The following is a 15,984-nucleotide window of genomic DNA, read 5'->3' as shown; positions in this document are numbered from 1 at the left end:
ATAATTGATGATGAAGAAGTACCTACGATAAAAAATTGGTTTAAAAGACAAAAAGAAGAATATTATGTGGTTAGCCAAAAAGAACATATAATTGACTGTAAATATACAAAAGGAAAAGCTAAAATACCAATAATAAACAAAAGAATAATAAACAAAGAAATACAAGATATAAAAGCAAAAAACCCAATTAAATATGTACACCTAGGAGGAACTGAAATACTAATAAAAGTATGTTTTAGGGAAGGAATAGATACCCCTATAGAAATATATTTAGCAGATGATAGAATAATTCAACCTATAGAAAAAAGCATAATAAGTGCAATAAAAGGAAATCTCATATATCAAAAATTCAAATTCATAATAAGTGCCAATTATTCAATAGCAATAAATGATAGGAATATAGATAAATCATTAGTATTATACTGGAAAATGTCAGGAATAGAATTAACACCTGGAAGTAAGATATTTACAGCTAGATGTAAAAATCTATACGCCTTAACAACAAAACATAAAATAGCAGCAAAAAATAAAATTAATAAAATTAAAATAGAAAACCCGTTTGAAAGAATAGTTACAGTTATTGACAATAATGAATATAGTTATAAAGAAATTGATATGGAAGAAGATTTAGAAATAGTAAAAGAAAGATTAAGTACATCAAGTATACCAAACCAATTAAATTATGAAACACCAACATCATCAAGAATAAGTACATCAAGAAGAGAATATATAATCCCAAAAAATTTAATAAAAAACACAAAAGAAAAAATAAATACATACCACTACTATATAACTGGAATCATGGAACAAAGAAAATATCAAATATTAATAAATACAGGACAAGAAGAAAACTATATTGCAAGAGAATTAGTAACAGAAACTGAAATAATAACTACTGAACAATTATGCCCTAAATTACCTAAAGAATTAATAATAAATGAAGAAATAACAGAAAAAGAAATAATTATTGGAGGAATACCTTTAACGATACAATTTAAAATATGTCAAGAAAATGAAAACGAAAATATTACACTAGGAATAAAATGGTTAGAAAAGGTAAAACCATATAGTCTAGGAGATAAGCAATTAACCATAACATACAAAGATAAGAAAATAATAATAAAAAGAACAGAAGAATAAAAATATATATACTCGCAAAAATCATAGTAGAAGGATATTATAATAGATACTATACACCAATGATAGATACAGGAGCAGAAGCTAATATATGTAAATATAATTGTTTACCAACAGATAAATGGAAAAAATTAAAAATACCTATGGTAGTAACAGGATTTAATAATGAAGGTAGTATGATTAACTACAAAGCCAAGAATGTAAAATTACAAATATGGGATAAAATATTAACTATAGAAGAAATATATAACTTTGAATTCACTACAAAAGATATATTACTAGGAATACCATTTTTAGATAAACTATACCCACATATAATAACAAGAACACACTGGTGGTTTACCACACCATGCAACAATAAAGTAGGAGCAAAAAGAGTAAATAATAAACAACGAAAAACGACAGAATGGATACGAGGAAATGAAAAAATCACACAAAAATTAGAAAATATAAGTAAAAATACAACTACCCAATTAGAAATTATTATATTTACAATAGACAAAGTAAAAATAATCCAGAAGGAATTAGAAAAATTATATAATGATAATCCTCTAAAAGGTTGGGATAAACATAAGACAAAAATAAAAATAGAACTAATAGAAGAAAATAGCATAATAACACAAAAACCCTTAAAATATAACTTTGATGATTTAGCAGAATTTAAAATGCATATAAAAGAATTATTAGATAACAAGTATATACAAGAAAGTAATAGCAAACACACAAGTCCAGCATTTATAGTAAATAAACATAATGAACAAAAAAGAGGAAAAAGTAGGATGGTTATAGATTACCGAAATTTAAATGCAAAAACTAAAAACATATAATTATCCAATACCTAACAAGATATTAAAAATAAGACAAATCCAAGGATATAATTACTTTAGTAAATTCGACTGTAAATCAGGATTTTACCATCTAAAATTAGAAGATGAATCTAAAAAACTAACAGCATTTACAGTACCACAATAATTTTATGAATGGAATGTTTTACCATTTGGATATAAGAATGCACCAGGAAGGTACCAACATTTTATGAATAATTATTTTAACCAACTAGAAAATTGCATAGTATATATAGATGATATATTACTATATTCAAGAACACAAGATGAACATATAAAATTATTAGAAAAATTTATACATATTATAGAAAACTCAGGTATAAGCTTAAGTAAAACCAAAGCAGAAATTATGAAAAATCAGATAGAATTTTTAGGAATACAAATAGATAAAAATGGAATAAAAATACAAACACACATAGTACAAAAAATAATCAATCTTGATGAAAACATAGATACAAAAAAGAAATTACAATCATTTTTAGGATTAGTAAACCAAGTAAGAGAATATATACCAAAATTAGCAGAAAACCTAAAACCTCTACAGAAAAAACTAAAAAAGGATGTAGAATATGGGTTCGATGAAAAAGATAAGGAACAAATAAGGAAAATTAAGATATTGTGTAAAAAACTACCAAAGTTATACTTCCCAGATGAAAATAAGAAATTTACTTACATTGTAGAAACAGATTCGAGTAATCATAGTTATGGAGGAGTTCTTAAATATAAATATGATAAAGAAAAAATAGAACATCATTGCAGGTATTATTCAGGATCTTATACGGAACCACAAGAAAAATGGGAGATAAATAGAAAAGAATTATTTGCATTATATAAATGTTTATTAGCATTTGAACCATATATAGTTTACAACAGATTTATTGTAAGAACAGATAATACTCAAGTAAAATGGTGGATAATCAGAAAAGTACAAGATTCAGTTACAACAAAAGAAATACGCAGGCTGGTATTAAATATATTAAACTTTACATTTACAATTGAAATTATCACTACTAACAAGAATGTTGTTGCAGATTACTTATTAAGACAAAGCTACCCAAACTGAACCAGATAATACAATGGAAAATCTACTCTTAGCCATTACTACACTTTGTAAGAAAGTGAAAAGTATGGATGAAGAGATACAGCTAATAAAGAAAACAGCTAGTAGTTAGCAGCATGACTCAAAAAATGCGGAGATAAGACGATCGGAAGTCTCTAAAATTCCAGAGCTAGAAGGTGACGTTGAGAAACACCTAAAAACTCATAACAGTTTGTTAAATGCAGTTGCAGGGAGCAGCACAGCTAGCAGTTCATCTGCAAAGAAGAAGGAAGAAATTAAACCTAGACACATAAATATAAATATGAACAATTTATTTTCAAAACCGTTCATACAGAAAAATATTCAAAATACCCAGAACGAAATATTCCTACCACCACAGATAAATACCTACAAAGAAAGTTTGAACCAAACCAAAAAGATATACAACCATATAACCCGTACATACATAGACAACATATATAAAATACAAAACTTTCTAAACAAAAACCCAAGATCCCAAACTACCCAGAATCCAAATGAAGATTATATTACCCATTATCTAACAGGATACAATAAACTAATAGCACTACCAAATACAAATGCAAAACTTGTAGCCACTTGCTACAATTACGGATTACTAGATACCGTATATACACAAACAGGACAGGAGATAGCTACCATACCAGAGTTACACAGAGCATTTATGCAGTACAAAAGAATAACTAAAGGAACATTATTCTATATACGATTTTATTCAGCTACAGCAGAGATATTATATGAAGAGATAAAGCCTATCATACAAGTTATCAAGATCGGACTTACAAGGGAAATGCTCGTACCAGAAAAAATAGAAGAACAAGAAGAGATAGAAAAAATAAATATTCCAGACTTTTATGCAAATAAAAGAATTATTGGAATATCTACTATACTAAATGAACTAGCAAACAACTACCTAAATCAGAATGCTATTTGGAGTTATTATTCAAGAGAACAAACAATGATATATTCAAATTGCAGAGAAATAGGAGAAGCAGATATGGAAGAACTAAGACAGTGGGTCTTAAGTTTTTTAAAGCCAGAACAACCTACAACCACAAGAGCTATAAGGACGAATTTCATTTCTCCAGAATTATTAACAAGATATTGCAAGCTAATCAGTCACAAATATCCAGACCACATATGCTCAAAATGCAAAGGAGAAGATAATATCGTTCCAGACGTACAACTGGAATAAACAAAGAAGAAGATTACTGAAGAAGAAGACGACAAACTAGGCGACAAAAAGCTATGGCAGACAAGATAAAGTGAAAGAATTACTAGATTCTTTTCTTTTTCTTTTCTTTAATGTAAAAGTCGTAAAGTAAATAGTCTTTTACTTTACAAATAGTAAGAGTCAGTCTCATGAACAGTAAAGGTCGTTCATGAATAGTAAGAGTCAGTTTCATGAACAGTAAAGGTCGTTCATGAATAGTAAAAGTCAGTCTCATGAACAGTAAAGGTCGTTCATGAACAGTAAGAGTCATTTTTGTAATCTTTAAATAGCCTTTCGATTATGAATAAAAAACAGGCTGCAACTTAGCAACCAAATCTCTCTCTTCTCTCCTCTCTCTAATATACTCAAAGATAAAAATACAGGAAAGCTAAGAATCAAGAAGCTATGGATAAACAAGAAGATATGAAAGCTATGGATCAACAGGGAGTTACCGAGAATCTACAAAAACAGGTATGTCATATTATAACTATGAGTAGCTAAACTAGTATATTCCTGATAATCTCTTACATGTAGATTATAATCATACATCATATAATAGTACTGTTATAGAAATCATCTTGAGAAAGTTTGCCATGAAAATATGCTAAGAGTAGGTAAACCCAGACTATGCATCCTAAGGTTGAAACCAGTAGGCAGAGAAGCCGTTTAGGGGAGTAAACGAAGTTGAAGCACTGTTAGGGTAACTGATTGAAGCAAAAAGTCATGGTAGTGACCAGAAAAGATGACTAAAATAACTTATTATAATATGATGAATAATTATAATAGACATAGAGATTAAAGGGAATATGTTTAGCAAATCATATGATAAAATGAACACTTATTTAATAGATGATGATCTTAATTATAAAATACTTATACTATATATACTAAGAAATATCAATAATGATGTAAGAAGAATAATCTACGAGAAATTACTTAAAATTGAAATAACAGAACTAATGAACCAAAATTGGACAGAATTAATTATACCGGAAACAGATTTATATGAATTAGACCTATATTTTGATAACACATGATGAATCATATATATCTACAATATTGGCAACAAATTACAGATAATATAGATTTACTAACAAACCTAGTAAAAAATAATATAGAAGAATATCAAAGAACCCAAGATATAGAATATATAGAATATGTATTAGAATGTATATCAGAAATAATTAGAATAATTCCATTACAAAAAGAATTTTATGAAAAAGCCTTTAACATTTGACTAAATAATAAATGAAATCAAGTAAAAATGAAGGGACCGTAAAAATGGTTGATAAGTAATCTGCAACAACATTCTTGTTAGTAGTGATAATTTCAATTGTAAATGTAATGTTTAATATATTTAATACCAGCCTGCGTATTTCTTTTGTTGTAACTGAATCTTGTACTTTTCTGGTTATCCACCATTTTACTTGAGTATTATCTGTTCTTACAATAAATCTGTTGTAAACTATATATGGTTCAAATGCTAATAAACATTTATATAATGCAAATAATTCTTTTCTATTTATCTCCCATTTTTCTTGTGGTTCCATATAAGATCCTGAATAATACCTGCAATGATGTTCTATTTTTTCTTTATCATATTTATATTTAAGAACTCCTCCATAACTATGATTACTCGAATCTGTTTCTACAATGTAAGTAAATTTCTTATTTTCATTTTTTACGGTCCCTTCATTTTTACTTGATTTCATTTATTATTTAGTCAAATGTTAAAGGCTTTTTCATAAAATTCTTTTTGTAATGGAATTATTCTAATTATTTCTGATATACATTCTAATACATATTCTATATATTCTATATCTTGGGTTCTTTGATATTCTTCTATATTATTTTTTACTAGGTTTGTTAGTAAATCTATATTATCTGTAATTTGTTGCCAATATTGTAGATATATATGATTCATCATGTGTTATCAAAATATAGGTCTAATTCATATAAATCTGTTTCCGGTATAATTAATTCTGTCCAATTTTGGTTCATTAGTTCTGTTATTTCAATTTTAAGTAATTTCTCGTAGATTATTCTTCTTACATCATTATTGATATTTCTTAGTATATATAGTATAAGTATTTTATAATTAAGATCATCATCTATTAAATAAGTGTTCATTTTATCATATGATTTGCTAAACATATTCCCTTTAATCTCTATGTCTATTATAATTATTCATCATATTATAATAAGTTATTTTAATCATCTTTTCTGGTCACTACCATGACTTTTTGCTTCAATCAGTTACCCTAACAGTGCTTCAACTTCGTTTACTCCCCTAAACGGCTTCTCTGCCTACTGGTTTCAACCTTAGGATGCATAGTCTGGGTTTACCTACTCTTAGCATATTTTCATGGCAAACTTTCTCAAGATGATTTCTATAACAGTACTATTATATGATGTATGATTATAATCTACATGTAAGAGATTATCAGGAATATACTAGTTTAGCTACTCATAGTTATAATATGACATACCTGTTTTTGTAGATTCTCGGTAACTCCCTGTTGATCCATAGCTTTCATATCTTCTTGTTTATCCATAGCTTCTTGATTCTTAGCTTTCCTGTATTTTTATCTTTGAGTATATTAGAGAGAGGAGAGAAGAGAGAGATTTGGTTGCTAAGTTGCAGCCTGTTTTTTATTCATAATCGAAAGGCTATTTAAAGATTACAAAAATGACTCTTACTGTTCATGAACGACCTTTACTGTTCATGAGACTGACTTTTACTATTCATGAACGACCTTTACTGTTCATGAAACTGACTCTTACTATTCATGAACGACCTTTACTGTTCATGAGACTGACTCTTACTATTTGTAAAGTAAAAGACTATTTACTTTACGACTTTTACATTAAAGAAAAGAAAAAGAAAAGAATCTAGTAATTCTTTCACTTTATCTTGTCTGCCATAGCTTTTTGTCGCCTAGTTTGTCGTCTTCTTCTTCAGTAATCTTCTTCTTTGTTTATTCCAGTTGTACGTCTGGAACGATATTATCTTCTCCTTTGCATTTTGAGCATATGTGGTCTGGATATTTGTGACTGATTAGCTTGTAATATCTTGTTAATAATTCTGGAGAAATGAAATTCGTCCTTATAGCTCTTGTGGTTGTAGGTTGTTCTGGCTTTAAAAAACTTAAGACCCACTGTCTTAGTTCTTCCATATCTGCTTCTCGTATTTCTCTGCAATTTGAATATATCATTGTTTGTTCTCTTGAATAATAACTCCAAATAGCATTCTGATTTAGGTAGTTGTTTGCTAGTTCATTTAGTATAGTAGATATTCCAATAATTCTTTTATTTGCATAAAAGTCTGGAATATTTATTTTTTCTATCTCTTCTTGTTCTTCTATTTTTTCTGGTACGAGCATTTCCCTTGTAAGTCCGATCTTGATAACTTGTATGATAGGCTTTATCTCTTCATATAATATCTCTGCTGTAGCTGAATAAAATCGTATATAGAATAATGTTCCTTTAGTTATTCTTTTGTACTGCATAAATGCTCTGTGTAACTCTGGTATGGTAGCTATCTCCTGTCCTGTTTGTGTATATACGGTATCTAGTAATCCGTAATTGTAGCAAGTGGCTACAAGTTTTGCATTTGTATTTGGTAGTGCTATTAGTTTATTGTATCCTGTTAGATAATGGGTAATATAATCTTCATTTGGATTCTGGGTAGTTTGGGATCTTGGGTTTTTGTTTAGAAAGTTTTGTATTTTATATATGTTGTCTATGTATGTACGGGTTATATGGTTGTATGTCTTTTTGGTTTGGTTCAAACTTTCTTTGTAGGTATTTATCTGTGGTGGTAGGAATATTTCGTTCTGGGTATTTTGGATATTTTTCTGTATGAACGGTTTTGAAAATAAATTGTTCATATTTATATTTATGTGTCTAGGTTTAATTTCTTCCTTCTTCTTTGCAGATGAACTGCTAGCTGTGCTGCTCCCTGCAACTGCATTTATCAAACTGTTATGAGTTTTTAGGTGTTTCTCAACGTCACCTTCTAGCTCTGGAATTTTAGAGACTTCCGATCGTCTTATCTCCGCATTTTTTGAGTCATGCTGCTGACTACTAGCTATTTTCTTTATTAGTTGTATCTCTTCATCCATACTTTTCACTTTCTTACAAAGTGTAGTAATGGCTAAGAGTAGATTTTCCATTGTATTATCTGGTTCAGTTTGGGTAGCTTTGTCTTAATAAGTAATCTGCAACAACATTCTTGTTAGTAGTGATAATTTCAATTGTAAATGTAAAGTTTAATATATTTAATACCAGCCTGCGTATTTCTTTTGTTGTAACTGAATCTTGTACTTTTCTGATTATCCACCATTTTACTTGAGTATTATCTGTTCTTACAATAAATCTGTTGTAAACTATATATGGTTCAAATGCTAATAAACATTTATATAATGCAAATAATTCTTTTCTATTTATCTCCCATTTTTCTTGTGGTTCCGTATAAGATCCTGAATAATACCTGCAATGATGTTCTATTTTTTCTTTATCATATTTATATTTAAGAACTCCTCCATAACTATGATTACTCGAATCTGTTTCTACAATGTAAGTAAATTTCTTATTTTCATCTGGGAAGTATAACTTTGGTAGTTTTTTACACAATATCTTAATTTTCCTTATTTGTTCCTTATCTTTTTCATCGAACCCATATTCTACATCCTTTTTTAGTTTTTTCTGTAGAGGTTTTAGGTTTTCTGCTAATTTTGGTATATATTCTCTTACTTGGTTTACTAATCCTAAAAATGATTGTAATTTCTTTTTTGTATCTATGTTTTCATCAAGATTGATTATTTTTTGTACTATGTATGTTTGCATTTTTATTCCATTTTTATCTATTTGTATTCCTAAAAATTCTATCTGATTTTTCATAATTTCTGCTTTGGTTTTACTTAAGCTTATACCTGAGTTTTCTATAATATGTATAAATTTTTCTAATAATTTTATATGTTCATCTTGTGTTCTTGAATATAGTAATATATCATCTATATATACTATGCAATTTTCTAGTTGGTTAAAATAATTATCCATAAAATATTGGTACCTTCCGAGTGCATTCTTATATCCAAATGGTAAAACATTCCATTCATAAAATCCTTGTGGTACTGTAAATGCTGTTAGTTTTTTAGATTCATCTTCTAATTTTAGATGGTAAAATTCTGATTTACAGTCGAATTTACTAAAGTAATTATATCCTTGGATTTGTCTTATTTTTAATATCTTGTTAGGTATTGGATAATTATATGTTTTAGTTTTTGCATTTAAATTTCGGTAATCTATAACCATCCTACTTTTTCCTCTTTTTTGTTCATTATGTTTATTTACTATAAATGCTGGACTTGTGTGTTTGCTATTACTTTCTTGTATATACTTGTTATCTAATAATTCTTTTATATGCATTTTAAATTCTGCTAAATCATCAAAGTTATATTTTAAGGGTTTTTGTGTTATTATGCTATTTTCTTCTATTAGTTCTATTTTTATTTTTGTCTTATGTTTATCCCAACCTTTTAGAGGATTATCATTATATAATTTTTCTAATTCCTTCTGGATTATTTTTACTTTGTCTATTATAAATATAATAATTTCTAATTGGGTAGTTGTATTTTTACTTATATTTTCTAATTTTTGTGTGATTTTTTCATTTCCTCGTATCCATTCTGTAGTTTTTCGTTGTTTATTATTTACTCTTTTTGCTCCTACTTTATTTTTGCATGGTGTGGTAAACCACCAGTGTGTTCTTGTTATTATATGTGGGTATAGTTTATCTAAAAATGGTATTCCTAGTAACATATCTTTTGTAGTGAATTCAAAGTTATATATTTCTTCTATAGTTAATATTTTATCCCATATTTGTAATTTTACATTCTTGGCTTTGTAGTTAATCATACTACTTTCATTATTAAATCATGTTACTACCATAAGTGTTTTTAATTTTTCTCATTTATCTGTTGGTAAACAATTATATTTACATATATTAGCTTCTGCTCCTGTATCTATCATTGGTGTATAGTATCTATTATAATATCCTTCTACTATGATTTTTGCGAGTATATATATTTTCATTCTTCTGTTCTTTTTATTATTATTTTCTTATCTTTGTATGTTACGGTTAATTGCTTATCTTCTAGACTATATGGCTTTACCTTTTCTAACCATTTTATTCCTAGTGTAATATTTTCGTTTTCATTTTCTTGACATATTTTAAATTGTATCGTTAAAGGTATTCCTCCAATAATTATTTCTTTTTCTGTTATTTCTTCATTTATTATTAATTCTTTAGGTAATTCAGGGCATAATTGTTCAGTAGTTATTATTTCAGTTTCTGTTACTAATTCTCTTGCAATATAGTTTTCTTCTTGTCCAGTATTTATTAATATTTGATATTTTCTTTGTTCCATGATTCCAGTTATATAGTAGTGGTATGTATTTATTTTTTCTTTTGTGTTTTTTATTAAATTTTTTGGGATTATATATTCTCTTCTTGATGTACTTATTCTTGATGATGTTGGTGTTTCATAATTTAATTGGTTTGGTATACTTGATGTACTTAATCTTTCTTTTACTATTTTTAAATCTTCTTCCATATCAATTTCTTTATAACTATATTCATTATTGTCAATAACTGTAACTATTCTTTCAAACGGGTTTTCTATTTTAATTTTATTAATTTTATTTTTTGCTGCTATTTTATGTTTTGTTGTTAAGGCGTATAGATTTTTACATCTAGCTGTAAATATCTTACTTCCAGGTGTTAATTCTATTCCTGACATTTTCCAGTATAATACTAATGATTTATCTATATTCCTATCGTTTATTGCTATTGAATAATTGGCACTTATTATGAATTTGAATTTTTGATATATGAGATTTCCTTTTATTGCACTTATTATGCTTTTTTCTATAGGTTGAATTATTCTATCATCTGCTAAATATATTTCTATAGGGGTATCTATTCCTTCCCTAAAACATGCTTTTATTAGTATTTCAGTTCCTCCTAGGTGTACATATTTAATTGGGTTTTTTGCTTTTATATCTTGTATTTCTTTGTTTATTATTCTTTTGTTTATTATTGGTATTTTAGCTTTTCCTTTTGTATATTTACAGTCAATTATATGTTCTTTTTGGCTAACCACATAATATTCTTCTTTTTGTCTTTTAAACCAATTTTTTATCGTAGGTACTTCAAATATTTTTTCAACACTAAGGTCTAATTCTTTTCCTTTTATTTGTTCAAATATACTATTATCAAATATAATCTTTTGTTCTGAGGATTCTTCATCTTTATATTCTTCTCGTGTTATTATTTTTATTTCTTTTTCAGTCATTAGACTTCATCATCTTCCTTAGTTATTTCATTTTCCATTTCATCTTCTATATCTGATATTTCATATATACTATCTTCACTATCTAGTTCATAATCTATATATTCCATCTGCATATATTCTTCATCATCAATTATGATTTCGGTTATTTGCTTTTTCTTTGGGTTTCTTGGTGCTTTACAATCTTTAGCTATGTGTCCTAATTTTCCACAGTTATAGCAAGTACATTCTGTTAGTTTCTTTTTTGGTCTAAATGATCTCTTATTCTGGTAATTTTTTACATAATATCTTTTTCTTGGTCTTTTATTTTTATATTTTGATTTATATTTTTTATATTTCTTTGTTTTCTATTTTTTATTATATATATTATCTGTACATCCAAATTGTGGTGCTGCTTTGTTTTTACAACATCTTAGGTTTTTTATTAATGTTTTTTCTATTTTTGCTTCTTCTTTATATTTTTCACATATTTGTACAAACCATTGTTGTAGAAATTTTATTCTAGCTCCTAAAGTATCTGTTAATCCTGCTTCATTCCAGTCTTTTATTATTTTAGAATTAAAAGGTTCTGGTAATTTTGTGAAATATAGTTTTCTTATTTCTTTGCTCTCTTTTGTATTATATGTTCCTTTATAATAATATTCTCTAAATGCACAAGTATATTCGTCTATATAGCACATATTACATATTGCTAGTTTTGTTATTAAATTTCTATTTGTTTGTTTCTCTTTATTTTGTTCTTCAATTTCTGTAGTCATACTACTAAATTCGTTTCTTATGGCTATTTCATATTTGTATAATATTTCTATATTTGTTGTTGCTATTTCACCATTAAATTTTTTATTACTTCTTAAAGTATCTATACTTTCCTTAGTTAGGTTGTGTAACCATAATTTTACTGTTCCTATGAGTGTTCTTTCTATATATCCTGGTGTTTCTGTCATTCCTATTTTATTGTCTATCAATTGTTTAGATAAATATCCTATCCATAATTGGATTGTTTTATTTATATCTGCTACGCAATCTAAATCTAAAAAGTTATATTGTTTTGATATTGGTTTTGGTGTCTATTTTTTATTTAATCTACTATCCCATAGTGTATTATATCTATCATGTTGTTCATAGTTAGCTGTATAATAATTTGGGTATAATCCTTTTGGATTTTTTACACCTGATGTACTAGGTTTTTCTTCCATTTTTACATCTCCTGTATTTACTTCTACGTTTTTTGTTTTTTCTATACTTTCTAAAAGTTCTGTATATGTTTCACTTATTTCGCTTGATTCTGACTTTTGGTCATCTATATTATTATCTATTTCTTCAATTCTGAGAGTTTCTTCTGTTTGTAATATTTGTTTAAATTTATTTATTTCATCTGTTAATTCTATTTCTTTGCTTTTCTCTCTTTGTTTATTTTCATATAATGCTTTTAACATATTTAATTCTTTTTCTAGTGCTATAATTTTTGTGTTTTTTATTTCTTCTAATTGTTGTATTTCCTTGTTTGCTTGCTTTTTAATAGTTTCAATTTCTTTTTTCTTATCGATTTCTTCATTTTCTTTACTTATTCTTGTCATAGCTGTCAGGTTATCTTCTAATCTTGCTGTTTCTTTTTCTATCATTAGGTATAATTGGTCTCCTATCTTTTTATATCTTCTGCCTAGATTTGAAAATATTATTTTTATTTTCAATCCATCTTGATTTTCATATGTTTTTTCATCTACAGCAAATTCTTCTTTGTTCATTTTTTATCTATGGCTTTGATACCATTTTTACGGTCCAGTAATATGTGGCCCACACGTAAGTTTTATGTAAAACTTAATGGAAAATCTAACACATTTATCTATTCATCAATGAAATAAGGCCATGTTATATGACTTAAGCCTCATTGGCTGGAAATGCATGGATTTCCTCTTTTTATTCTCTTTCTGCCTTACAAAATTATTCATTGTTGTCTTCTTTGTTATCCAACGCAACATGTTTTATTTCCTTCTTTAGGACATCCAAAAGTCAAAAACTGTTCTGATTGCAATCCAAACATGTCATTACATTTATTTCAACAAAGGTATTGCGGATGGTGAATGGAGTTGTCATAGTATATGTTACATCGCAAGTCAACATAATGCGTAAAGAGGACAACGATTGTCAATAATTCTACTTATTTTCTCAGGTGCTAAGTAAATGGAAATCTATGTGTCTGCCATTACCTTTCTTTTTTTAATATGGGGGAAGGATTTTTAGATATTTATGCTCATTTAGGAGATTTTGCCACCTTACCAACCGTCATTCGAAAGAGCTGCCATTTTCGACTAGTATCACTACGCAGTTTCCTTTTGTTTAATATTTTCAGTTTTCTCGTTCCTGTTCCCCCCCAAACTTTTCTGTTTTTTCTAGGATATTGTAGTTTTGGTCCTTAGAAGTTATCCTCTAACGAAATGTATTATTTCTTTCATTCATATCTTGGTGGATGTATAGGGTAAAATCGGTTCACATTAAATATTCGAATAATAGAATGACACGTGTAACCGGAGATAGACGGAAGACGAAGCAAGTGGAAACTAATGCCGAGGACAACAACTTCGATTGGCATCGGGTTCCCGAAGGGAATATTATCAACGAGAGCAAACATATATTTGCCACCATATAACATTAAATGAAAAATATTCCTCAGTATTAAATACACATCATTTACGGAGAATTTTGACATTCATGACCTGCCGTTACATATTCATCAATGGCCCCCATTATTGTCATTTAAGAGTGGCTTGATCCTAGGATCTTGTTCCCTAGGTATACCTATAAATAGTGGCTTCAACAACTATTGTAAGACACGAAAATTCTGACAAACATATGCTACACATTATTCAAGCTAAATAATACTTTATTTTCTACCTAACAATATTCTTACTGTTGTCTTCGGAAGCCTTGCTCTCGGAATCAATCTGGCTGCTATTTTATCTCGATTTCAATGCTAAGTATTACTTTTTTTATAATTTATTTATCGTTTTGGGATCAAGTCAACTCGTTTGTCTATAAATCACGCTATAGATTCAACTATTTACGGGTAAACAGTTTGGCGTCCACCATATGGCTTAGACAGTTGCGTAATTGAGTTGACCCATGTATCTATTAATAATCTGTTTGATTCTTTATTTCTTAACAAAAAATGTAAAATATGGTAGCTAACGATGGCAATATCTCACACAATGTTGAGGCACAAGGAGGACGTAGCCACGCCGGTTCATGGCGGGCGAATCCACGACACAAATGTGAGGCGACTCCTGACGATGCCGAAGACGAGCACCTTGCGGAGACGGTAAGGATCTTAAGAGAACAACAAAAGGCCATTATGGTCCATCTCTCACGGCAAGACCAGGCCATGATAGAATTAAGGCAAGCATTGTCGGGTGCTTACAATAACGCAAATGGAAGAGGTCCAGTTCCTCCTGGTGCTCCCGCGAATCAAACAACGCAAAGGGTTGATAACAACACCCCGAGGGGTGAGGTCGTCTTTGACAGGGCCGGGGGAATCGACAATGGATCTGGTATCAACAACAATGATCCATTCAAAACTGAGCTCATGTGCTTTATGAAGGAAATAAACGCCCGAATAAATCAAATTCTAGGCGTGCCACCAGTGCTGAAGGGCTCGGACTTAATCAAATACACCCAGTTGCCGTTCAAACCGAGCGCAACACCCGAGTTGATTCCAAAGCGGTTCAAAATGCCATATGTACCAAAATATGATGGGACTTCGGACCATCACGAGTACATCACCACCTATACAATGGCGGTGAAAGGAAATGACTTGGCTCCACACGAGATTGAGTCAGTCCTACTGAAGAAGTTCTAAGAAAACCTCATAAAAGGGGCCCTAACATGGTACTCACTATTACATGAACACTTAATAGATTCCTTTGAGATGCTCGAAGACTCTTTCATCAAGGCCCATGCCGGGGCCAAGAAGATCCTGGCCAAAAAGGCAGACATATTAAGAATGGCACAATGAGTATGAATTACTGCGTGAGTTCATGACTAGGTTTCAAAAAGAAAGGATGTTGCCACCAGTCATACCAGATGAATGGGCAGCTGAGGCATTTACTAAAGGGCTGAACCCGAGGAGCTCCGACGCTTCCCGAAAACTGAAAGAAAGCCTGCTTGAGTTTTAGGCGAATACATAGGCGGATGTTCATAACCATTATGAGGGCAAAGATAAGAATAGAAGATGATCAGCTCAGTTTCCCGGCAACAAAATAAGGACCGGGATCGAGAAAAGAATAAGGATAAATTGAAGGATGATTTTGATGCAGATCGGCTATCATCTAAGGGCCGATTTTTGCCCTACGAAAGGGCTAA

General features: G+C 29.1%; 2 protein-coding genes across 2 annotated transcripts; one reads left to right on the top strand and one right to left on the bottom strand.

The window, feature by feature from the left end:
* The first annotated feature begins 3,058 nt into the window (after window positions 1-3,058).
* On the top strand, window positions 3,059-7,215 carry LOC142163899 (uncharacterized). Its single transcript, XM_075221052.1, has 4 exons — window positions 3,059-3,100; window positions 3,158-4,074; window positions 4,657-4,744; window positions 7,201-7,215. Exons 1-4 carry the CDS (start codon window positions 3,059-3,061, stop codon window positions 7,213-7,215), a joined length of 1,062 nt encoding a protein of 353 aa, XP_075077153.1.
* Window positions 7,216-7,251: 36 nt separating this feature from the next.
* LOC142163898 (uncharacterized) lies at window positions 7,252-8,448 on the bottom strand. The gene has a single exon (XM_075221051.1). It carries the CDS (start codon window positions 8,446-8,448, stop codon window positions 7,252-7,254), a length of 1,197 nt encoding a protein of 398 aa, XP_075077152.1.
* Between the last annotated feature and the right edge of the window lie 7,536 nt (window positions 8,449-15,984).

This window comes from Nicotiana tabacum, chromosome 9 (assembly GCF_000715075.1).
Source record: "Nicotiana tabacum cultivar K326 chromosome 9, ASM71507v2, whole genome shotgun sequence".
Classification (NCBI taxonomy): Eukaryota; Viridiplantae; Streptophyta; class Magnoliopsida; order Solanales; family Solanaceae; genus Nicotiana; species Nicotiana tabacum.
Note: the sequence above shows the minus strand (reverse complement) of the source record. Positions and strands in the feature narration are given on the sequence as shown.

What these genes read in the sequence shown, in the direction of transcription:
- LOC142163898 (XM_075221051.1), bottom strand. Translation starts at nt 8,448, where the DNA reads ATGGAAAATCTACTCTTAGCCATTACTACACTTTGTAAGAAAGTGAAA.
- LOC142163899 (XM_075221052.1), top strand. Translation starts at nt 3,059, where the DNA reads ATGGAAAATCTACTCTTAGCCATTACTACACTTTGTAAGAAA. An exon ending in TTACTACACTTTGTAAGAAA is followed by an intron (nt 3,101 to 3,157) that starts GTGAAAAGTATG and finishes AGTAGTTAGCAG; the next exon opens with CATGACTCAAAAAATGCGGA. An exon ending in GATATGGAAGAACTAAGACA is followed by an intron (nt 4,075 to 4,656) that starts GTGGGTCTTAAG and finishes ATAAAAATACAG; the next exon opens with GAAAGCTAAGAATCAAGAAG.